This window comes from Anser cygnoides, chromosome 1 (assembly GCF_040182565.1).
Source record: "Anser cygnoides isolate HZ-2024a breed goose chromosome 1, Taihu_goose_T2T_genome, whole genome shotgun sequence".
Taxonomy (NCBI): Eukaryota; Metazoa; Chordata; class Aves; order Anseriformes; family Anatidae; genus Anser; species Anser cygnoides.
This window is the reverse complement of record NC_089873.1, coordinates 32,500,438-32,527,206: the sequence shown is the minus strand read 5'-3', so window position 1 is coordinate 32,527,206 and position 26,769 is coordinate 32,500,438. Positions and strand designations below refer to the sequence as shown.

The 26,769-nt window shown below is 37.9% G+C and overlaps 1 protein-coding gene across 4 annotated transcripts in view; it reads right to left on the bottom strand.

Moving 5' to 3' along the window:
- Nucleotides 1-26,769, bottom strand: part of PPHLN1 (periphilin 1) — a 70,085-nt gene that overhangs the window by 36,313 nt on the left and 7,003 nt on the right. For 3 of the 4 annotated variants that reach the window (XM_066992005.1, XM_066992011.1, XM_013199275.3), the window contains 3 exons: nucleotides 24,168-24,347; nucleotides 23,245-23,306; nucleotides 3,276-3,532 (listed from right to left, as the gene is read on the bottom strand). In XM_066992005.1, the coding sequence (XP_066848106.1) occupies nucleotides 3,276-3,532; nucleotides 23,245-23,306; nucleotides 24,168-24,347 (499 nt within the window). The remainder of the gene's footprint in view (nucleotides 1-3,275; nucleotides 3,533-23,244; nucleotides 23,307-24,167; nucleotides 24,348-26,769) is intronic. The other variant, XM_066992016.1, reaches the window with a different exon arrangement.

Here is a 26,769-nt window from a genome sequence, read left to right as displayed (position 1 = left end):
AAAGCAATAAAAACATGACATCTCACTCCTAACAGCTGAGCTATTTTCTTTTTTACTCAATGCTATAAATTATGACTGCATAGTGTTGTGTATTTTGAAATACTGCTACCTAAAAAAAATATAAGGAAAAGTCCATGCAGAATGCATACTTTTCACAATAGGAAATCATAGAATTAGAACCAATGAATTGTTTGGGTTGGAAGGGACCTTAGAGACAACTTAGTCCCAACCCCCTGCCGTGGGCAGGGACATCTCCCACCAGACCAGGTTGCCCGAAGCCCCATCCAGCCTGGCCAACCTGTATGGATATATTTTCCTTATTTTTCACATATTCTCTATGGTGAAAAGTATGCATTTTGCATAGACTTTAAGAAAGATTTAAAAAGCTGGTCTTCAACTCTTTCCTCACATTTTCATGTCATCTGTGTAAAGTAGGCTGGTAGCACAAAGCAAAGATCAAACAACTGCTCATCTCTGCACATTGTTAGAGGCAAGTGAGTTACTACCCTGATGCTGAAGGCCTACTGATCCATGCAAAAAATCTTCACAGCTACTAACAGGTCTTTCAGAAACGTTACTGAAAATAGCTGGGGAAATTACTTGGACAAAAGTAAGTTTTCCAAAACGCACTTTAGCATGATTTCCAAATCAGGGACTAAATAGAAAACATTTAAAAACATAGCAAGCGGCTGTATTTAAGAATTTCTAGTGGCCATGAAACCAAAGATGAGCTACGAATTACCTTTAACCATGAAAGATCTTTAACAATGAAAAGAACACCAAAAGAAAAGCTGTGCAAAATTAAAAGCTGCTATAAATACAATGCATCTGACAAAAAAAAAAGGTGGAAATAATCACGTCTTTAATCTGTCACACTCCCCAAAGCATAGAACGTCACCCTGACATCACCAAATAACACACAAGTTTTGCTCCTGTGATACCTGCTTTTCAGCCTCATGAGCACCCACATCCTTTCTAAAAAAAATGCACAAACTATTTCATCTCTGCCTTCTACATACCTCCTTCATCACACTGGATTCTTTAGAGATTACCTAACTTGAGTAGATTATATGTTTGTGCTTGAATAGACGGAATTAGTTGAAAGAGGTGGCAGTAAATTAGTCAAAATTAAGAAGAGACAGAAACTGCTGTTTAATTTTGAGGCCCTTTATTCTGAACATACGACTATTCTGAACCCAGAAGCCCCAGCTGAACCATTGAATAGGACACTTTCTAAGTACTGCTGTTTGCATTCCTACATCTCCTTGGCACAGCACTCTAGAGACCCCTTACTGGACTGGCCTGACCAAGCTATGCCACCCTACTTCCTAGATGCTCACCCAACATATCTAGATTGAAAGGGCTCTTCCCATGAGCCCCTTCTGTCCCTCTACTTCAAAAGCTTCTGTATTCCTGTTTCGTTTGTTGAAATCTTGTATTTTTTTTTTTATAATTTCTGAATGGCTCGAGAGCATGAAATATTCCTCCTGCAATGGAAGTCATCAGGCCAAACTGATTCAGACAGCATGACTTTAAATAGTATTACAATATTTAAAGTATTAAAAGTTTAGCATGAAATCATATACAATTCACTTATTGAAGAATCCATTTTTCTTAAATGGACAGACTAAAATGTACTGCTGACATATAAGACATAGGTCCCGTTTTATTTTCCTTTTAAATATGTAATAGATGAGCTCACCTAAGACAAATCATATTCAAACAGTATTCTGGAAGTTTTATTTAAAACATTTATATCTTGCAAGTAGATTGTTTTAATTCAGTCATCTGCAGGAACAGATGAAACAGAGTACTATTTTCTGGGGAACAAGCTATTATAGAGAAATAGTCAGTGTACGAGCCATCTGGTCTCTTCATATCGATTAAAAATGGAGAAAGGTGTTTAACCATGGAATTGAAAATAAAACCCCAAAGCCACAGACATAAATATAACCATCTGTCTTGACTGGCATCTTTTCTGTTTTCTGAAGATGTCTGCTTCCACCTCGCCACTTCCACTACTGTTCGAGTAATTCTGCCAGTGCACTACAAAGGTGATAGGAGTCAGCTCGGAATTGTAGGAAATGCCATAAACATTTATATGTTTTTCCAAACTTTTTTTTTTTTATATGTAACTCCTGGTAATTCTGATCTGTACATCGACAACGCTCTTGCAAATACAATTGAATATCATAATCTTCTCTTCCTCTCCTACATTTACAGGAATTGATATTCGCTGAGTATTATTACTAAACGTTAAAATAATTGCAATGATCACTTAGAAAGCTAATTTGTATTCTACCACTAAGTGAAATAATTCCTCAGTATTTAAACAATGTGAACTGAATTCCACAAGCACCTTTTTGGAAAGAGGAGCTACATAATGGTCTAGTATGCCACGTATCAACTAAAAAAGAAAAACTAATTAATTTAAAAACTACTGTCAAAATGAACAGTAGGTTTGTATAGCTCACTAGAACAACATGTGCAGAAAGGAAAATCAAATCTGATTAATTTACATAAATTGTAGAAACAGCAGTAGCTAAGATTATAACATACTAAAAAAAGGAATTTTGCTTCTTTTTGCAAATTAAATATTTCAGGTTTTCACTTTTAAAACAGATGATTCATTAGATTTCTTTAAAGATTAACAGCTGAGCTTTTATAAACCAAGCTTTTATAAACCAAGACACATTCCTTTTGTTCTTGACTCTACACTTCTTTGAGGAAAGCAAGATTTGAGAGAACCTGACAATGAAATTAAATTGCTAAAAAAAATAAAAAAAATAAAATAATCCACCAGCATCAAAGCCCTAACAACACAGTTCTAAAAACATTTTCAGAAAATATAACAAGTAGCAGCATGCACCTTAATTTCTTCAAATTTTTAATCCCCCTTTTCCCCTGGTTGCAGGAATAAAAGCCTTCATCTGCTACAGCTGACAGCTGAGTTTCTTCTAAGGGAATCCAGAGAAGCACTTAAGAAGTAAAAGAAGCATTTGATGCTAAAATGAAAATAACAAACTATACTGGGAAAAACTGCACAGCTGAGAGTTCTGCAGTCAGTCTAGAGGTGCTGTTGAAATAACACCTACAATCCCACACACGAAATACATAGAGGAACAGACAGTACAATGAAGCAGCTGAAGAGCAGACGTAATTGGTACAAGATGTCTAGTTTTCTCACTGTAAAAGAGCATATGTAAAGAGAAAGGTCGTATAATGAGTTGAAGTTTCACCTCACTAACCAGTTCTCATCATTAATCCAGCATTACCTTGCTGAGAAGAAATATTTCTTTTATGTAAAGATGACATACTTCTGCTATGCTGGGACTGGTGAAAAGGATAGGCTTTGCTTCTTTCAGGAGAGTAGCTCCTGCTGCTGACACTAGAGCCAGATCTGCTGTGCGGAGAATCCCTTCGGCTCACTGGCGATTCCCTGAAGAAAGGAGAGTCCCTCTTATGAGGGGATCGCTCTCTCATATAATGAGAAGGATAGAAGCTTTTTCTTCTGAAGCTGTCTCTGATGTCCCTTTGAAGACAACAGAAAAATAAAAGTTACTTGGTTATCCTTCCATTGTTTGTACAACAGTGCTGGATAATACAACAGCAACCTTTTATGTCTGATAAATACAAACAGATTAGCTGTCATCTGAAGAACAAGTCTGAAACAGTGCTATGTAATGAATAAAAAAGTAGAAAAGTAGAAAAAAAGAATGCATCTTTTCTGTCAAATTTCATTCAACTACATCATAGCTAGAAGCTAACCCCACTTCTGTTACTTGATAATGCAGCTAAAATATAAGAGAACAAGGGATTCAAGAAATTGAGATTCTCACATTTTATTTTCTTCAGATTCACTCCACACTACCTTACCTCGAAACAAAGCCTTACTATCACAATAGGCAAAATGCATACCCAAATATTGCTCACACTATTTGGCTGTTTTTCCATTTTATTTTTCTCTTACCTTTACTTTCATGGGACTATCTCCCTCATTTGACTTTACACACCTTGCTACAGGAAATATCACTGAGGGAGTTCAGTTTATTTCCAGCAAGTACAAAGAAAACTGCAGAATATCTCACCTCATGCTTACGTACCCACCCAAGGTCAAGCCCTGGATGAAAAAAAAAATGTATTTTTATAACTATTTATAAGTCTGTCTTTTGCAATATGCAATATTTACTTCAAACACTTCTGTAAAATGCCACAGACATGCTCAATATTACATGAAATCCATCTGATTTGAAAGTATAATACAGTAAACACTAAAAGGTCCTACTAAATTCATGTATTTTAACTCCAGACCATAACCAAAACATACTGGTTACCTGCAAATTCTGTTGATAAACATATGTAAAGATCCAAAAAAACTACCAAATTGGACTTTGACTACAGAATCTCCAACATGCAAGCAAACATGTACTGAACCTAGACCTGTGGCATTTCCCTCAGTCAGAAGACAGCTTGTGAGGAGAAGCAAGTGTTTCTCAGCTCCTCTGGCAATCAAAGCATTGGTAAGTAAAAAATAAGGACTTCAAAGCATGTAGAGTGAGAATGTACCTTTTTCACTGCTTCTCTCTCCTATTTCTCATCATAGTCCAATATTAAAAATAAGGGAATGCCTCCCAAAGACTAGCAAAGATCTGGTGGCCTCGTTTAGCACAATGTAGCTATAGCTAATTTTATGTTGACGGAGAAAAGGAGAAAAGCCCTCTAGTGTACAATTCCTGTAGCATGTTACAGACGCATACTTGTGGTGGCTAACAAAAGACTTCAGTGTGCCAACGGTGTTTTGGACTACTGACACTACGCAGGTAGCACCACGAGCACTCAAGCACTCAAGGCCACTCACACTAACGTGTTTTATACAGTACTGATTTACTTTTGGCATGGAAAGCACGTCTACACGAGTGGTTCTTCAGAGCACAAAAATCCCACAAACAATACTGAGGTTATTTTACAACAGAAAGATCATGGGGGGAGACAGAGAGGGAAAAGATGTGTTCACATAGACAGTAAAGCTGCAGACAATCCTTCAGCTTATTTTTCATATTCCAGATGGAATACAGTATCAGGAAGATAAAAAATCATCTATATTTTGAAAGTTTTCATATTAAACGGAACCATGAACAGATAAACAGCTGTCAGCCACTCTGGTTTCCAGTCAAACACTAGTGAGGCAAAGCCAGTTTTTACAGTTCAATAATTATTTCGCTGTTAACAGGCTATAGGCCTTTCTTAGCTATCTTATCTTAGCATACTTTACAGGCCTACATACCGAAACTGCACAAGACAACGTCACAAAGTTTTGTATCTAAACAATTTTAATTTCCTTTCTGAACGTTTCTTCTTCTGTTTATGACACTTCCATCTTCCCAAGCAGGCCACCACAAGACACAATTAACAATTGTTAAATAGTACTCAATATAGCAGTCTCTACACAGTAGCCATTGCACAGATATTTGCACTAACGAATGAATCACGGAAGCATAATCCTCCTGCTTTCTTCAAAGGCCCCAAGAGCAACAGGAGCAACTTTGAACACTACTGTTCAGGAAATGTGTGGAATAACCAGAGACTTTCCAGAAGGAAATAACTGAAATGATCAGGGGCTGAAATAACATGCTTAATGAATAAACACTCTAAACCTTTTGTCTTAAATTTAGGAAAAAGAAATCTGAAGTCAGATGAGTTCTCAGTCCTGTGAGATGTAGGTGAAAATAGGAAAGTCATGCATCACCTACATTAAATATATGAGGTGTTCAAGTAGAAATAAACATAAACTGGAGGAAGAAGGGAAAAAAAGACAGCTCAGACTTCAATAATGGTAAAAAGACTAGCTCAGCACTTAACTAGTTTGTCTCAGCAAGTCTCCATAAATATTTGATCAAGATGCTCTTTAATGAATAATAAAGAAATACTTATCAGGAACGGTTTCTGTACAGCACACTTTCTATGCAGTTCCCTCCTAATGCTCTCTCTTGGATGTGAAAAAACTGTGCTTCACTGACTGTAGCATCATTCTCATTGATGTTAAACACAGACTTTAACACATCATCCCAGCTTTTAGAGACGCAGCGCAGGACAAAGAGGCATTAGTCTTAACCAACAGTAATTCAGAGTTAGGAACACAACATTACAAAATATTACAGTGGCCAGCAGTCAACAGAAAGCAACTACAAATGTTTTTCTAAACATGTAATTGCACAACAGGAGAAAAGATCTATTAGGCAAATTCTGAGATTTTACATGTTATTTGTTGCATTACTCTCTGTAACATACAGAGAGCCTTTGACTTTATTTATTTATTCTTAAAGCTCCAGCTTTCTGGCAGACTGGTACACTGCTTTTATGCCCAAAGCACGTTTTTATGAGCAAGTTATTAAGCCCTAGTATATAGACAAGTTTATTATGGAAAATTTTACAGAGCCCTAGCTATCTAACGCATATAACACTAATATGCACATAACAATTTACAAAATATCACTGGAACACTTTTAAAGAGGAAAACATTTTAAAACCTCATTCTGCAGCAATATTATGCACAGAAAAGGAGAAATTTTATTTATCTGTTTTCATTTCATCACCCTAGCTAATTCTTCACTGGACCCAATCTCATACCCGAACACTCAAGCTATTAACTATATTAAGGCTGTTTTGGACAGCACAGCAACAGCACAGCATTTCTGATGTTTTCCATTAATGTAACAAACCACACTGAACAGAACAAAATAAGCATTGTTTTACCTTTTTTTTTCCTTAAATACTTAAACTAACATACACCTGCAATTTGGTAATGAAGGCCCCAATTCAGCAAAGCAGTTAAGCACATGCTTCAGATTCCAACACATACTCAAAAGGTTTATTGAGCAGGGACAATATTTAATAGAGATTCAAAATTTTTGCTCAGCTCTAACTTTAAAATAGAACGACTCCCTCTAATAACAAATAGAGATTAATCCCCTTTAAATAGGATCCCTCTTATCTCCATACTTTGTGTTTATCTCTCACACCTAGCCCTGGAAAGCACGAGTTAGTTCTCCCAGCGGTACTGCAGTAAGAACTATCAGCTTTTTTAACCTCCATGAAACTTGACCACGAAATTCTCACTAAAGCTGGTAAACTTGGATGAGCTCCTGAACTTTTGTAAGTAAATAGCCATATATACACCATCCACCAAGGGCAGCTGAGGGAAGACCATAGGTCTGAGAGTTATTTCAGTTAACCATCAGATCCAGTTCCCTGGAGGGGAAAAAAAACAAAACAAAAAGAAATATAGAACAGGCAAAAGTATGGTTTTTTTTGTTGTTGTTTTGTTTGTTTGTTTGTTTTTGTGTACTAGGAGACCAAGGGAACACAGCACAGGGGAGCTTTTCAGTTGCCAAAGCATAGGAGAGATGATCCTAAGCTATCACTACCGCACTGAGCTCTTCTGCGCTCATTCTCCCCAGCCACTAAGCCCAGCAAACCACTCAGCGCTGGGGGAAACTGAGGGGCTACAGGAAGCCCTCAGTGTGGTACAGATTAAGCTAGGAGAAGCAAAGACTAACACAAACTGCTGTGCCAGTATTGTAATGTGAGAGAACAGAACGGCAAAATTCAATCACCGACTAGATATGAAATGCCTGGAGCGGAGGTGTAATTATGTGAAAGCACACCACATAAGTGCAAATAAGGGAAAAAGCTGCACAATCACAAAAGAAAATATATGAGGAGAGATTAATAATCAATAAGAAAAAGGATGACAACATATATGGATCTGTGAAATAATCTGAGTTTTTTTCTCATTGAAAAATTCTCATTCTCATGCTGCTAGGCAACTGTGTACAAGAACTCATGCTTACTGTTCTCTTTCAAATCTATGGGTTCTTTCAGTAACTCACAGGTGAATCTGGTCTACCACCTAGAAAAAACATCAACCGACAAGTTTACATGACCCATCCCATCTCAGAAAGATTACTGTTATTGCCAAAAGGGTTAAATATTCCATTTATAGGCTTAGGGTCAATTATTAACCTTGCTTTAAAATAACTCACAATTTTGTAAATTGAGGAAAGGATACACATTTCTCAAGACACTGGACTTACGTGCAAAAAGATGGAGCACTTCTCCTACGAATACAGGCTGGGGAAGTTGGGGTTGTTCAGCCTGGAGAAGAGAAGGCGCCAGGGAGACCTTACAGCGGCCTTCCAGTGCCTAAAGGCGGCCTGCAGGAAAGCTGGGGAGGGACTCTTTGGCAGGGGGTGTAGTGATAGGACAAGGGGTAATGGCTTTAAACTAACATAGGGTAGGTTTAGATTAGATATTCATAATACATTTTTTACTGTGAGGGTGGTGAGGCCCTGGAACAGGCTGCCCAGAGAAGCTGTGGGTGCCCCATCCCTGGAGGTGCTCAAGGCCAGGCTGGATGGGGCTTTGGGCAACCTGGTCTGGTGGGAGGTGTCCCTGCCCATGGCAGGGGGGTGGAGCTGGATGGGCTTTGAGGTCCCTTCCAACTTAAACCATTCTATGATTCTATAAGCTACAACAGACAGAACTTAACCTTTTCTGTCTCAAAATACGCTGTGGGGGAAAGGGAGAGAGGGAAAAGAAAAAAATACCAACGAAGAACCTTCTGCCTTCTTTGCCAGGATAAGGCAGGGCTTAGCAGAACTACCAACATGATTCAGCTGACATGGAAAACATTTATCAAAGAATACTACATCCCAGACCTCTAAATTTCTCAAAATTTGCTGCATGTTAAACACCCAAAAAGGAAACATGAAGGGTCAAGAACTCTTCTAGCATTTTCAAAGTAAATCTAGATGGCTGAAGATTCTGGCTACCATCCTCTCTCCCAGAACCCATTCCCTTCCTTTCCAAAGTTTGCAGTATACATTTATGGAACAAACCAGCAATTTACTTTAGCTCTGCTTCATAGACTTTCTATAATCCCTTGTTTTTGTTTAAAGATCTTTATGCTGATTTACCATAACTAAAAACAATAAATTACAGCATTATAGATACAAATAATCACATCTGACTTCATCAACCTTCATTTGAAGATCTGAAATGATGACAGATTTCTTATGACAACTGGTTTTGAACATGATAGCTGAGCAATAACTACAGTCCTTGAAAATGGCAGTTGCTTTAAATGAAATTAACATAATTTGGTCTAGTCAATATAATCTCATTAACAGCTTTTCACATGAAGGTAGAAGGCAATAGGTATTGCAGGACAGCGATAAATCTTGTGAAGAGGATAGCTAGACATACAACATGTATACCAAAAAAGTTAAAAATACAGTACTATAGAAGTCACTGTATACAAACACCAAAACTCCACACTAATGGCACTTGTCCACCTTATTCAATATGAAATCTATTGAACTCATCTTCCTCCTCCACACCCCCACATATCATGGCAGATGAGGGGAAAAAAAATAAAAAAAATAAGGCAACTCGAATATTACAGTGCCATTAGGTAGAAGTGTCTACGTCCATTGATCAAATAGCCAAGCTATGCAGTTCAGCTGAAGCTGGAAATCAGAGTACCCCTCCCTTTATCCTCAGAAAAGAGCATCCTCTTTTCTACTGTCATCAAGGATGTAATTTATTAAACTCGCTGGAAGATAAATTTAAGCAATAGAAGTACATTTAGACTTAGACTTTTTCTATTATCTGACAAACTACTGTCAAGCATACCGATTATGACAAAGGAACAAGTAAGAGTTAGAGTCCGTATAAACATAGATTTAATTTCCACATACAACTGTATGAAGAATGAAGACAAAACTATAATGTAAATTAGACAAATTAAGATCAAATCAGACAAAATAGCGACATTCAAATGAATGCAATTTTGGCTTCTCTTCTTTTCAAAAATGACAGCTTAATAAGTCCTATAATTTCTCTACAATAGAAAATGAATCATAGATCTAAAGTTCCAGAGCTCATATCTGCTTAAAGTGGTGCACCAACCTTCAATTTCTAATAACAGCTACAGCAATTTCTTCAGCACAAAATATAGCTGATAAAATATTTATTAACAGACATTACTGTAGGGCCAGATTTCATACTCTTGACTTTATGAGCAGCATATCATCCCAGAACAGTCATGCAGTTCAGACAACAATCTGAATGAATAAACTTCTCAGTATTAATAGCAACTGAATCAATTCCTAATCAGATTTAATTCAAAATTGACACCACTCGAATCTTGTATCTCAATATATAAGCTCTAAATTGGAAGAGAGACAGGAAGCAAGATATGTTATCTTCACACACTCTACCCAGATACCGTAACAGACCAGAGAAACTGGTTATCATTATCACTTCCAGAGGAAGTTCTAATGGGACAGACCTTTCTAAATCAGCACTCAGACATCTCACTGTCGTTTTACCACAGGCACCAAGACCAGAACATGGGAAAGAACTTTAAAGAGTTTCTCTGTGGTCCCTAAGAGCACAGGGCTGATGGGGTGGGAGACGGAAAAAATTCCCAAGTAGTACAGAAAGCAAACACAATGGAATCGAGAACAAGTATCTAAGGACTGTAACATAGTATGAAACACAAGTAAACAGCTCTGTGGAAGTTTTAAAATAAGTTTATTGTTTGTTTAAAGATCTTCTAAATCAGTGTGAGAAATTACATGAGACTTTGGAGAAAAGTTAATGTTGTTTATAGTCACGCAGCTTTATATTGCCAAGTTCCCAAGCAAAACAAATTGTGGGTGGGTGGTGGGGTTTTTTGGTTGGTTGGTTTGGGGAGTTTTTTTTGTCCTTTTTTTTTTTCTTCTTAAGAGAACAAACATCTGAGCATTATATTCTTCTAAAAAGAACAGCATATAAGAGAAATGCCAACACACTTCACAGTTGATGTTTGCCATGTTACAAGCAATGCAATGCAGGCAAATGTTTGTCTAACAATATACACCCTAAGCACCACAAATAAAGGAAATATTTTTGCACTATATTTTTATGGGCAGAAGTCAGTTGTGTTCAGCATGGTATTATTCTCCTTCCCAAATACTATCTTTAAAATTCTTAAATACAAGAACCCAGAAACCATAAAATACCTGCTAAAGGAGCCCTTAGGACTTCTCATCGGTGTGCTGCAGTGTGTCATTACTTCACTGAAATTTAGGAGAAAGCAACAAATAGTGCTTTAAAAAAAAAAAAGCAACAAATAGTACCCGTATATACTGATTTGACCAACCCTTGCGGTCAATTTTCTAGCACTGTTGATAAAAAGCTGCAAAAGGAAAGAGCAAGTTGTGGAACAGGTTTGTAAGCAGCAATTCCTTATGTCAGTAACACTGATACACAATATTCTTATTATATTTAGTGGTTTTTTTCCTTCTTTCCAAATTCTTTAATGAGATCTATAAATCAGAAAAAACACTTAATTTTTCTCTACATCAGAAAAACGGTCCCCAAATTTCTGTGTTTTTAGTCTTAAATTAAAGTAAGATTTGAAGCAGATAGGTTGATTTGGTTTGATTTGCTTATGCCCCTACAGTTTTGCAATAGCAGTATGGACTTCTGCACAGCAAATTTAAATAAAAGTTTGCAAACTGTCTTTACTTTCAGGTTTCCAAAGATAAAAGCCATTATTATATGTATATGAAGAAAAAGTATATTGGTCATTATTATTTTCTGATCTCATTCCTTCCTGTCAAGTATGTAGCAAGTTTGTTCCAAGTCAGAAAGTCCCAACTTAAGGCAGACATTTCCTCTTGTAGATTTATTCAGCTGTCTAGCTTTTTTTTGCCCCCAATTTGCTTTTTTCTTTCACCTTGGTTGTAGTTTACAATCACTATAATATACATGTCCATCTCTCTTTCTTCTTTTTTTTTTTTTAAGCCATTTCCCACATACTACAAACAGCACTTACTTAAACATTTAACAGAGACAAGCCATGCTACTTGGCTAATCTCCGTATTAAAAATCCTTTTGGAACTACTGTATGGCTTCAGTCACTTCGGTGATCTAGTAGCAGCTAACTTCAGAGTGCATACAAGTCGCACTGATTCAAATTGATGCTGCTACAAACCTGATCTTCCTTGAATATGAACCCACATTCTCAGTGGCTGCCTAGCCTGGCACTGATATTTTTTCTCAGGCAATCAAACTGGCAGCAAATTGGTTTTGGTGGGTCAGGATGCAGTGCCAGCTCACTGAAGGGTGAAACACGTGAAACAGAAGCAGAAAGAGGGAAGAGCTAGAACAACACGAACCTATATAGGTTTAAACTACTGTGGAAAAATATTTATGCTGTAGGAAGGATTAGTATCTTTACTGCATTCATGACATCTATTTATGATAAATAAGAGGTTCCTTGGCAGAACTTCAGAGTAGCTAAAGTTAGAAGCACTACGACTAGGTGTTTATATATATTTTCCTAAAAATAATATGTACACATATTTAAGCAACACTAAAAACACAGTATTATGACTAAATAATTAACGTAGCTTCAAAGATAAAATTTTAAACAGAAAACTGTTAAACAGAGACATTTTAGTAAGGGATAAAAGTAACAGCAGCTGAAGAAAGTTTTTGAAGAAAATTATTAATTATCATCTCAACTTCAATCTCCTCTGTTAACGTAATCCTCTGCCTTACTTAGATAATCCTTGTAGAAAATTCTTCCAAAAATGCAAGTACTACAACAAAAATTGTAGAACACATACTGAGTTTCTACCTCATCACACCTGAATTGATCTGAAGGATGAGTTAATGCATTCAAATACCCTTCTTTTCCATTCTACTTCCAAACTGCGTAAACCTGTTCTCAAACAATTTCAGGGAAATTGTCTGGCATACTAGAATAGATAAAGAAGGACGTCAGTTAACACAATGCAACCGCTTCAGTCAAATTTCAGAAGAGAAAGACACTCAGACAGCTGGCTGACACAACACTGTTGACTGTCACAGCATTAATATTCACTTGCACTTAGACAAAAGCATTCGTTACCAACTCAAAACTAATATTACAAAGCTTCGTATACAAGGGAAAGAACCTTATACGGTTATGCAAATATATATCAGGAATAGACATCAAGACTAACATTAAGAATAACTTGTTAGCATACAAAAATATCAACACATTTTAGAAATAATACCAGTGGCATGAGATCATGGAGTTGCTTTATTAACGAGCTTTTCCTCGTTCGTAGATTGTAACAGACTGTCAACAGCAGGTGGAAACGTTCTATCAAGAACTTTCTCTTTGCAGCAAAATCCTTAACAAAAGGATGCCTCTACTGTTAATAGCACCACATTTGTTTGTATTTACTCTCCTCTACTGAAATTTACAACACATTTCATTGCTTATTTTAAGGGGGGGAAAAAGGGCAGCTTGTATTCATGTAAAGAAACAGCATCTAGACAAAGCTCCTTCTGGTATTCCCACCCTCTCTCAATGGGAATTAAAATCCCCTAAACATTTAGTATGTACCAAATGTAACAAACAAGTCCTTGGAACCTATCAGATGAAGCATTTATCTTAAGAGAAATTATGTACAACTCCTCTGTGACGATGCTTCCTCCACCTTGAGAAAGACACGACTACGTGCATAAAGCCAATTTGTTGGCTGGTTGTCAAAATGACTTTGATAGATGCCCAACTTAACAGTAGCTGTCTGGACTCGAAGGGAGACTCCCACCTCTTTCCCTCCCCACCGTTTCTCAGTTCCTGGCTGTTTTTCAACATATTTGTAAGGAAGCCCTTCCAGAATAATCAAGTCCTATCCTTGGGAGTTTGTCTCGTTATTTCCCAACAGGGCTTTAACTTGCTAGCTTCATACCATCTCCCACCTGATTATAACGATAGCTTTAAAACCAGAGCAGACGGGCTTGGTTTTAAAAAGTCGTCTTTGAAGTGAGGTGCTACCCAAGATCTTACAGCGTACAGGTACATAAGCTCATCTTTGGGCACGTTGCCCTGTCATACATCATAAACAGAGGGTCTCCTGACAGTTCATTAGCAGTATGTAAACATCACTGATTTAAAAAAAATAAAAATGCTTTTTTCAGAAAGGTGACTAGTTTGAGGTAACAAATCACTGCTGTTTCAAAATGTAACTGAATTTGAACACGTTACTGATTTTTTCCTTATCATAGCATAGTTACTAATAGCTACAGTAAACAGCTATAGCCACTGTTACAAATGTAAGCCATGATACCAATTTCATATGCTAATGTAGGGCCTTACACAAACCACAGTGGGGAACAGTTGTCCACACAAGAAGCCGTAGTTCCTTAAAATACAGCATTTCATTAGATCAAAAGCAAGCTGTATAAACACGATAGCAGTTGAGAACCACCACAATGAGAACCTGTAACTTCTTTGTTACCAATTTTGGAGTGTTTAATGGCTGTCAATTAAATAATTACAAGTCAATTTACTACCTAGGTGTTCTTCATTCAGCAATAATTCGGAGTAGGTTTTTAAACACATCAAAACTTTCCTTGACAAGATTATGACTATCTGTCTTTAGTCCAAAGAATACTTTGTCAGCCCTCAGAGTCACAACACAGAGACCATATTTAAAAGTAACAGAAACATTTCAAGGGACCATCATCAAAGTATGTGAAATACCATACGTGCAGAATCACAGAGTATCTGAGTTGGAAGGGACCCACAAGGATCATCGAGTCCAACTCCTGGGTCCCCAGACAACCACCCAAAAAAATCAGACTACATGTCTGAGAGCATTGTCCAAATGCTTCTGAAATCACCTACTTGTAATAATGCTTTTTGAAAAAAAGCTCACACGGTTTTCTCTTATGGCTCTCAGCAGAAACTAAATCAAAGACTTAGAGCTGTTCTAAATTTCATATAAAGGGTAAGACCTACCACAAGAGGTTGTATACTCACAAGCCTGGCAAAAAAAAAAATCAGCTGGTGGGAAACTCTGCTAATTTAACAATTCCCACACACGACCAACTTTGAAGTGTTTTGATCAGAAAAAATGAAGCTCCCATGACCTCACTCCAAACCTAACTACAGCAGCCAGACCTCTCTATTACCAACACCAGTCAAAGCAGTCTCCCAACAGCCAGGAGGAAAATCACAGCTCAAACTCCTACAGGAACTTGCAGGGTCGTGGTTCAATAGCAGGAGTTGACCTCAGAAGCTCATCAGGAGAAATGATTAAAAGAAAAAGAAACTAAATGATCATTACAGCACATATGACACGAAAGTTTGACACCCCACCACCATCACCGCTGCCTCAACCTGAGCTGGAAATTGCACAGGCAATTAAGTCAGAGTTCTTCAGGTCCCCTGAAGAAGAACACGATTATCAACAGGTAATTTTTGAAAGAGAACGTCTCTTTCACAACTGGAATGAAAAACTCTTCAGTGAAATAGGAGAAAACAGGTCTTTAACAAAAATCGCAGTCAACAATTGTGCAAATAAAAATATTGAAAAATGAAAAGCAACCAATCGACAACTTCTAATAGCCGATAGCAAAGTCAACATTCACCTTATAGAACAGCCCCAGAATTAGCTGAAACACACAAAAACATCCAGTTAAAATACAAGGAGTTTTTACCTCTTCCCCCATACTTTTACATTGAAGGATTGGGGCAGAAAAATTCTGCAACTGAAACCTTGTCCAACAAACAGGTATGTTTGAATCGAAACCTTCCTCCCTTCAATTGCACTGGCCTACAATAGTGCACAGTTCTAAACAGTTCTTAACTAAATGCAGTGTTTTAAAACTGCCCTGTTCTGGCTAAGTGATAGCTGCATAAGAAGAAACAAGTTCTTAAAATCCATCCAAAATAAACACCTGTGGTCCAAAGAAACCTAAAGGATTCATAATGCATTCTGAGGCATATAATTTTGGCCAAGTAACCAAAAATAAATAAATAAAATAAAATTATCAAACATAAGTCTCAGTTTGCAAAGAAATCAGTTGTCCCCATCGCAAAAGAGCTAAAAAGATGGTGAAGCAGAGAACATCCCAAACATCTTAACTACTGAACTGTTAAAACTGCTGGGTAAGATATGTAGTGTAATGCGATGTCATTAAATATGAGGTGTAAACTGGAACCTACTTTTAACTTATCTATTACCTATTATCTTGTTCCAAAAAAAAAAAAAAATCAATTCCTCCCTCTCAAAAAATCCTAAGCTAAGGTAAAATACTTTAGCTAGCAGCCTAACACAATGGGTCTTCTGAAGTAGATTTTGACAAACAAGTCCTTGCCTGGAGTTGCAGACAGGTATAACCAACCTCCCACAATGACCTATTGTAAGGAAACTGGAACTTTGTATATGAATAAGCGCAAGTTACTCCAGTAGGTTGTGAATGCCTGAGAGCTTGAATGTTCTGGAAGAAATTTTTTACCCTTTTTTTTTTTCTAAAGGCATGTACTAATGAATATGATTAGAACTCGACTTATCAATCTCCGTCAAAGCAAGACCATTTTCTTTGGGTGGCTGCCATATTTATTTCCCTCCACACGTGTTTTTTAATAAAGAATGAGGTCCTTGTATGGCGTCCCTTAAGACTTGTCAAATATTGCAGCAGAACAACGGACTTATGTACATTTTTAGCACCATCTCATAAATCCCTTTGGTTAAGTTCTCTCCTATAAGCAGGACAAAGATCGGTTTACTTTACAAGAAAGTCTAAATCCAAAGCCTGAAGACCTCCCACAATACAATATGCTGCTTTAAATGAGTACAAAGTATTTAAATAGTTTCACTGTTCCACTTCATTCACTAAAGAATACTTACAGGGGACAAAGCAACAAGCTACCCCCTGTAATAGAAAGCTGATAATGTAAAGGTAAGTGCCTTGTTCTACATCTGGAAAAAAACCTCTCACAGAATCCTCAATATTAAATCCTGCTTTATTAAGAGAATGCTAGTGACCTTTTTAGCTTCTATCTGGAGATTCTCTTGTCAAAGGTTTTGGTTTAAAATGACCACTCTTGCCCAAGGAATTTTTTTTTTTTTTAAATGTACAAGCTTTAGGTCACTCCTCTGGAACATCCTACCATTGCATACTGCACCTGCAGGGAGAGAGTCACCAAACGGAACAGCAGTTCAGGCAGAGAGCAGAAAAACACGACTGCTGTACTTCTATCTCCCACTTCGCTACCAATTTTCTCCATGAACTTCAGTAAACACAATCTCACTGTGAAGGTTTGTGTCTATAAATTGGGCTATATAATGCTTTACTACTCTGCAGAGATAACTGGAAGCTTAACGTTCAAAAAAAAAAAGAGAGGAAAGGTAAAGTGACACTGATTTAAAAGATTTCTAAAGCACAATACAGAACTGACTGGTGAATCCCAGTTGTTCAGAGATGGCTAATTGTTTAAAATGAATTTTCAACCCTTTGCCACACAGTTTTATTTCATTTCTAGCATCAAAATTACTTTTTTGTTGTTGTTTAGTATTTCTACTAATTACAAAGTGTTTCTTGTATGATCCACAGATCAGTAGATCTGTTTTATGTACAAAAATGCATTAGTATTAAGGACTGGACTTGGATTACTTCTTGATTTCACACAGTAGATGGAAAAGGAAAACATGAAAAAAAAGATGGAGTTCAAGTTGCCTTCATTAACACAGGAAAACATGTTCATAACAACAACTAGAGAGGAGATGCTCAATTTTCTGTGTGAGCCACTTCTGTATTATATGAAACACCATTACTACTGATGCAGAATACTCTGTCTACAAATACAGCAATCCTTATTTTCAGAAAATCTGGAACTCAGATAATTTTAAGTCTTAAATTCAATGTTTGTATAGCTCAGATTTACAAGTGCATTATTTTGCAATTTCTCTTTGAAGATGAGTCTTGCCCATCTTAAGTTGCCAAGTTTTGCACATTTGAAGTCTATGAACTCAGTGTGGCTGGAAAAAAGAATGAAGTAATACTCTGAACGCTCTAAAGGATTAAAATTTGGTGTGATTAAACAGCAGCTAACATCTTCTAAAGCATTTCAGACAGAACAGTTCATCTCATTTAATAATGTACATGTATGTGAAATCCATTGTTACGAGGGCTGTACAGAGGAACTGGAACCCTGGAGTTCTTCAGTGCATACTTCTGCAAAGATCTGACATGCATGGAAATAACTCCTTTGAGTGCTCTGAATAAATGAGTTTGATATATCATGAAAGACAAGTAATAACACATCCCCAGAAGAGTGATCAACATCAGTAAAAGATAACTGTATGAACAAGTCACATGTTATTTGATCTCTACTCCTCACCTAAATTCACAATTCTCATAGGATCAGCGATTGAGACATTACAACTGCCATCACATACACAGATAATTCTCTGCTCGGCACACTAAGACTCTTTGCTTTGATGTACAGTTCTTCATACATGCCAGCTAGGCTTGCACCAAGAGGCACACAACTTCAAACCAAATTGTGACTGTAAGGTTACAAATCTTACACCAGTTCCTGCAGTTCAGAAATCCAGTAAGAATCCCTTACTGATCAGCCCAGGAGAAAGAGGGCTAGAAACTCATTCGGAAGCCTCTGCCCAGCAGATCCTCCAAATTATTTTTACATATAAAAAGGTATAACCGTAAAGAAGTCACATCAGCATGAGAACTATTCATGGAGCATGGTAGAAAACAGCTAACAGCTCTACAGAACTGAACGGTCCAGAAAAGGGCAAAAGCACCAGTAATGCTCTGCTCAGTGACAGATGATGGGCAAACAACAGCTGCTTAGAAACCAGAGCATAACCGGGTAAGAAGGAAGAAGGCAAGAAATAAAATACAGCTAAGCCAAGCTGAAGACCCTTAGCAATCCTCATCACTCATGGAGAATTGCTGCTGGTCAGCTGACATATTACAGCTTACATGTTGTGATTGTAAAGTAAGCAAGCACATCGTCTTTATTTACTTATTTATTTAAGGAAAAGGCAAGAAGCTTGAGGAAAGAATAAAAAAAATTTAAAAACTGTTTCTTTAGTATAGGAAGCTTCCACACACACCCCCAAACGCTGCACCATTTAAAGGTTTTTGATTTTCCAAACAAGCAGCCTCTTCTGCTTTGGGAGAATATCAAGTAATGCTTTTCATCAAAGGAAGAGGAGAGGGGGAACAAAAACAGAAAGAGCAAGAGACCAGAAACTACTTTTTGACAGTTAAACTGCTAAAAAAATCAAAGCAGGAAAGTGCAAATGATTAATGCTTAAATAGGAAATGCTAAACGTAATACTGACAGTTTCTTACAGCACACTTTTAGCTGCTGAATGAGTTTTTAAGAATACTCAAGAAAACTCCAATTGATTATTTATGTCAATAAAAGACCTATTCTTTTTTAGAATTCATAGTTAACAGTACTGACTACAAAAAAACATTAACTTCACAAGTCTCCTGAGTGTCTTTAGTTTTACAAACCTCACTGTGTACTATGGCCTACCCACATTCCATGCAATTTTTTTTAATTTTATTTTTACGTATTTCTGGTTAAAGTAATCTTACATCTCCTTTTACTACCTCAAAGATAAAAAAAAAAGCACCATTTATACATACTCCACAAAAACTTACACAAAGTATCTTTATCACATCCAAGCATTTCCGCATACAATAATTTCTGAATCTTGGGTTTTATAGTGCAAATGTCTTTGAAACACAAATTAGCTCTTTCACCGAATGAGATGAAATATACCAAGTACTGTACTTTGATCTACTCTGTTGAGATCCACTACAGTTCAGTATGTGCAATACGAGAAAAAACCTAACTATTACCAAGCACATAACGCTGGAAGTGTTGAGCAGTTTCATCACAGAATTTGACATTTAAGGGTATTTACTATTCCCTTGCTCTTATTTACAAGCAGACTGCTGACATAAAGCGTATTTAAGTAATAAATCAGTACGGCTTCATTCAACTGAAAATACATAAGCTCAACTGAACCAAACACGTCTGTGAAGTTCTTCCGTAGCACAGCTGTGTGACAGTCAGACACTCTGAAACCTCTAAGAAAGAATAAGATGGGACTACCACTAACACGTTACTGAAGCCTGCAAAATGAGCTGACATTTTATCCTTGCATTTTAATTGGCAGGAATCAGGAAGCATTTAAGACGATCTTTTTGACCACTGGGTGCCACTCTTGCTCTATGTAAAAATAAGCTGCCTGGCATTAACTCAGTTTTGTGTCCTCTCCTCCCCCCTTTCTTTTTTTTTGGTCTTTTTCCTGTTTGTTGTGTTCTAAAGTACGAGGGAAAGATATAAGAATTTTTACACAGGTTTCCAAAGAACATTTACCTTTCAAAAACCCTTTACAATTGCTTCTAGCCCTAAGAACACAGTTTTGAGAAGAAGTCCTGTGCACACAGACCCTTACCGCATACAAAGGTGTTACAGTATACGAAGCTTTAACAGCAACTTTTCTAACTGACCAGGTGTCTATAGCTAACATGTTTACCTTTTTTTTTTCTTTAATGGTACAAACATAGATTTATGCAGACGGCAGTAAGGAAGAGTTATTCTACGTAGAATGAGGTATTTCCAACTAACACGATGATGTAGTATGCAGAAACGTGGGCCTGCTACAAGAGCAGACACCTTAAGAAGTGGAAACACGGGACATGGCATTCAGAAAGACAGTCATGGGATGATAAGAGATGGGAGCCTTGCACTGGGGACTCCTGGGCTGCAAAGTACTCACAAATGGCCAGACAAACAGCACTGGTTTTAGGGGTAACAAAAGGAACAAGCGAAATAGCATCTACCTGTTGTGGTTTAGCCCTGACAGGCAGCTCAGCCCCACACAGCCACCTGCTCGCTTCCCCACCTCAGCGGGGTGGGGGAAGAGAATCGCAAAGGTGAAAGTGTGAGCACTCATGGGCTGAGACAGAGACAGATCACCCGGCTCTGCATACAAGCACAACAGGGAATTCATGCATTACTTCCCATCGGCAGGCAGGTGTTCAGCCATCCCCAGGAAAGCAGGGCTCACCATGCCTAATGGGGTCTTGGGAAGAAAAATCCCATCACTCCAAACATGTCCCCACCTCCTCCTTTACCCCAGCTTTAATTATCCCATAGGGTACAGGACATCCCTTTGGTCCATTTGGGTCAGCTGTCCTGGCTGCGTCCCCTCACAGCTCCTTGTGCACCCCCAGCCTCCCGTGCTTCTCGTGCTGCCCCACCAGCGAGAAGTCCTTGATCCGTTCATGTCCTGCTCTGCAGCAATTTAAACAGCCATGTGTTATCACCATTATTTTCATCCTAAATCCAAAACACAGCACCATACTAGCTACTGTGAAGAAAATTAACTCTACCCCAGCCAAAGCCAGGACACTAATATATATATATATATATGTGGCAACATATATGACAAATTTGGCTGTAATGGGGTGCTGTAGACCAATGAAAAAAAAAAAAACCACAGACATAAAACCCTGTTGACAAAGTGATCCCAGGTGCATCTTAGGGCGAAGCCTAAGCCACCAACATCAACTCCTCCCTGCACAGGAGTAAAGATGCTGACAATTCACTGTTTGACCACCATCATTCATACACAAAGGAGCAGGTGAAGAAAGGTTAAGAAACTAAGAAGTGTGCATGCAATAATAACACCTAGAACTGTTACTATTTAACTTCTTCTGCACAGACTTATTCTTCCTGTAATAATTAAATTTGAACTATTAATGATTCTTAGACTGCTAATATTTCCATTATACAATGGAAATATACACTAACAATTAATTCTTGTCTTTATATTTACAGTGAGTTTCACCCTTGTCCATATAATTTGAGTGTAACACTATTCTTATTTATCATATCAAAAAAATCCCATATCAAACTGCATTGCAGACACATGCATGTTAACCACCCTACAGTTTAATACTATTCCTTACATTTCATATATGGGAACCTGAGGTACAGACTAAAAATTGGTCACAGAAATTAATTGTATTAAATGTATTAACGTATTAAAAGTATTAATTGTATTAATACCTGCTCATCAGTCCAGCTGAGAAAACAGGAAGGTCAGAACAAGGATATGGTGAACTGCATCTACCCACTACCCACCTCAGCAAGATTTTAAATGGTTCAGGTATCTTTCCGTTTGGCCTCAAAGTACTGCAGTCACTGAAGCAAACATTAGACAGACCAAAGAATTCTCTAAGTCATACAAAAACTGTGACTGACTAGGTAGATGCACTAAATTACTTGCAGTCCCAGGCAAGTAATTTTTAACATCTTAAAGATATTATCATTACACGTCCTATCCTTGATAAAAACAAATATTAAAATAAAGACTTCTGTGTCATTTATTTTATTTGTATCTCAAAACAACATAACCAGAAAACACTTTTCCACTATCATCTGTCACTTCAGCAGATATCCTTTCCCATATCCCTATCATTCCACTGCTCTACTCTACAAACTGTTTTGATAACAAAGAAAAATGTTCTACATAGTCACAGTAAGTGTTATGACAGTTTTGATGTCATTATCTGAGCAAAAATAAACAGTAAGGTTAATTAAGGAAAATTCTAAAGAATAAACTGTCAATTAAATTACAGATTGACAAATTTATACAGCAGGAACTCTTCTGTTTCTGCATTTAAGCATAAGTACACGAACATCTCCTAGATTCAAAGAGAGACTGATCTGAATATATCTACAGGTTGGAACAGGCTTTTGTGAGACTATCTCCATAAGACAAAGATTATTAAAACGTAACACTTACTTAACCTTTTTCCTGCAGGTAGTGATATTTATATATCCCTATGCACATGTACATTAAATTTGTCACATAAACAGTTTGTATTTTATTTAACAGACTGGGGTAGCAAAGATGTGAAAGTAGCTTTTTAACTGTTTTTTACTAGGGAAATAATGGGAAACCCGAATAGATCAGTGGGTTTCTAACAGATGCAACAACAGCATATTGATATTCAGAGCAGGCTTTTAGGTACATTCCAATAGCTCAGATAGAATGACAGCACGTGCACATCACTAACATGCTGTTTCAACTAAATATGCTAAGACAGTTTAGGGAAGGAGAACCTGAACAATACCCTTGCAGTCAAGCGACATTCACAACATTCAATATCTAAAAAACAAACAAACAAAAAAAAACCTTCCCAGCATAGTTTTAAAATTCAAAATTTAGCTGAACAAGCCTTGATCATTTTGATCATTCTGTTTCAAACAGAAATTACTCTGAGTAGGAGATTGGAACAGACAGCCTCCAAACCTTCCTACGCCTGGCACTGCTGTAAAGTTTTATAAAATACCTGTATTCAGGCTGCCGACTTATAGAATGATCATCCCTTGGCCATCTGTATCCTGATTCATCCTGCAAAACGTACAGAAACAGTTGTTTGAAGCGTATCTCAGCAACAGATGTCAAATACAATGTTTCCAAATGGTACTTATTTTTACTGCAGAACCAAAGCATTTAATGAGTAAGAGTATTAATTGTTCACTGAAAGATTTCCTCTCAGTTTATCCACTCGGCCCCACTCCTATTTTCTTCCTCTATCAATGATAAAAAGAGCAACTTTGAGATGCCATACAAAACAAAAACTTGTTGTATTTTGTATGGTACAAAAATTTCCAAACCATATAAATGGGCTCTGCTTTTAAAATATAAATTTCCTCAGTGAAATATAAATTCTCATCACTAGCTTGGAATTACAGAATTTCAAACAGCTGGGTTGGTGGACTCACAGTAATGACCTTTCAAAGTGATCACAAAGTTTGTGTTTGAGTAGCTTTTGAAAAAAAAAAATCAGCATCATGGCAGAATTTAAATAAGTTAACAACTTTGCAAATTAGAATGCTAGGTAGACAACATTCAACAAGTCACGTGCCAGCACTTGTTATACACAAAGATTTTGCTATCGTTCTTCTAGTCATCCGGGTAACTTTGCACCACACTACACAGGACTTCTGGCTACTCCTGTTTTCCCAGTTCAGACTCTGAGCTCCCCATAGACCTGGACAAAGGATCGTTTCCAAGCCCATACAGTAACTAGGAAACACAAAAAGCAGGCAAAACGCTTATTACAGTATCATCACTGAAGTCTTAGAGGCACAGTAACTGCATAAAAGTATGAAGTAGCAAAACCAGCAATGTTCTGTCTGAAAAAATAATTAATTGTTCAGCATTCAAACCTTTATAAGGTGGCAAACATAGTCACAGGAGAAGAATCACCTTATGCACGCCTCGGTGTGGTGGGCCACTTCTTCGTTCATGGGCAAAACTGCGACCCTCTTCGTAGTCCCTGTACTCAACATGGCTGTAATCATCGTACCGACTGTAACTCCCTTCTCCAGGTCTGTCAAGCAGTGGTGGTTTCTTGGGCACGACGTTTACTACTCGATGGTAATCATCCTAAACCACAAAACAAAATCATATTGTTTTTAACATCTGGAAATCTATAGTGAATACACAAGAGTAAAACCAGTATGTTATTTCTAAACAGTGGACTGTGATAATCTCAAAGCTGAAATAAGCACAGAGGAACACCATAAAAAGTCACAACAGACTGATGGTGGAATAACTTGTATTTAATTGGACACTATTCCGATGCAACGTTTAGGCATTGCAAGTTTAATTACAACAAAAACAAGAGGAGAAAATATAATGTGGGAGAAAAGAAAAAAGCTCTTAGGTTGAGATAAGGACAGGGAGATTGCTCACTGATTTCTGACATGGGCAAAACAGACCCAGCATAAGTCAATAAGGGAGATTAATGTAATTCATTGCCTATTCATAACAGGCTAGAGCAGTGAGAACTGAAAGCAAACTAAAAACACCTTCCTCCACATCCACCGTCTTCTACTTCCTCCCCATCACCAAGTGGCGCAGGGGAATGGGGCTGCGGTCAGTCCCTGAAGCTTCATCCCCACAGCTCCTTCACAGTCCCTCTCTGCCCCTGCTCCCCGTGGGGTCCCTCCCACGGGATGCCGTCCTTCCTGAACTGAGCCTGCGGGGGCTGCCCACAGGCAGCAGCTCTTCAAGAAGTGCCCCAACATGGCTCCGTACCACGGGGTCCATCCCCCAGGAGCAAACTGCTCCAGCACGGGTCCCCCACGGGCGGCAGCTCCCCCCAGACCCCCTGCTCCTGCGTGGGCTCCTCTCCACGGGCTGCAGCTCCGGCCCGGGGCCTGCTCCTGCGGGGGCTCTCCATGGGCCGCAGCCTCCTCCAGGCCACATCCACCTGCTCCACCGGGGGCTCCTCCACGGGCTGCAGCGTGGAGATCTGCTCCGTGTGGGACCCATGGGCTGCAGGGGGACAGCCTGCTCCACCAGGGGCCTCTCCACAGGCCGCAGGGGAACTTGTGCTGTGTGCCTGGAGTACCTCCTGCCCTCCTGCTGCACTGACCTGGGGGGCTGCAGGGCTGCTTCTCTCACATTTGCTCACTCCTTGCTCTCCCAGCTGCTGTTGTATAGCAGTTTGGTTTTTTCTTCCCTTTCCTAAATCTGCTCTCCCAGAGGCCCAACCAGTGTCACTCACTGGCTTGGCTCTGGCCAGCAGCAGGTCCCTTTTGGAGCCGGCTCTGATCTGACACGGGGCAGCTCCTGGTACCTCCTCTTAATGGCCAACCCTGCAGCCCACGTGCTAACAAAACCTTGCCATCTAAGTGTGATACAGAAGACTACATCACACATTTTAACTTTTAAAATAAAATTCCATAATGTATATGCCATGCTTTGTTCCCTGGACAACCTGAAAGATTAATGGAATTTAGAAATGTCACTGCCAAAATGGATAAATTAAATTAGCAATGTGTTAGTCAAGCCAAATATTGATTTTAAAGAAAAAAACTGTTAAAATATATTCTGTCTTTCCTCATATTCTATTACTGATAAATTTAGTGGAGAAGCATCTGACTAAATACCCTGTAGCAATTTATCTGATTTCTAGTTTGCTGAAAATGCAGAAACTTTGTTGTTGCCTGTGAAGAGCATTAAAAATATCACAGAGAAGCCAAGCACTAATACACTGATCAATGGAGGAAACAGCATAGCTAGTTACCAGTGGCAGCTTGCTTCCTAAAAAACAAGCTAAAAATATGGCAGAGGGAACCCAGAAATTATGCTAAATTAGCTACATTATTATACCAAGTTATAAGGTAATTAAAACTCAGAAAAACAGGCATAGATGAAATTTTATTTTGCAAAACATGTATGCACAGCATGTAGACAGAAACATTAAAAAGTATTCTTACAGTTCTATTTAAACCATAATAGCTCAAAATGACAAAACTGCAAACTGTTCTGTCTCTTCTTTAGACTTCAGACATAGGGGAAAAAAAGAAAAGTAATTTCACCTGCTTCTTTGGCACAGATATTTTCTAAAAGCATTCTAAAGTTATTCTACAGAAGAGCAAGCACAGCCTTTGCATTTGTTTTTACAGGCATAACATACAGAAGTAGTCTCCAGGCCTAGAAAATAAGACTCCTTTTGGCAATCATTTTCCTGACATGACTCCACAAAATAATTTCTTTAGCAAGTATGTATTTTCAACATTTGCTATAAACATTTGCTTTTATACCATAGTAATAAAAAGATGCATCGGTGACAAGAAGAACACTGCAAGTAGTCATTTAATGACCCCTAATCACTTCAAAGATGTATTAATATACAAAAAAGTTTCTGGAGAAAAACAAAATACAGTATGGCCTATGCTTTTCCACGAGTTATTAAAAATTCTATGTTTAATTACACAAAGAATTACACTGGTAAAAAAAAAATCACTTTATCAAAATATGAGTTCTCTAAACCACTTTCAATAGATTTGAAAATACA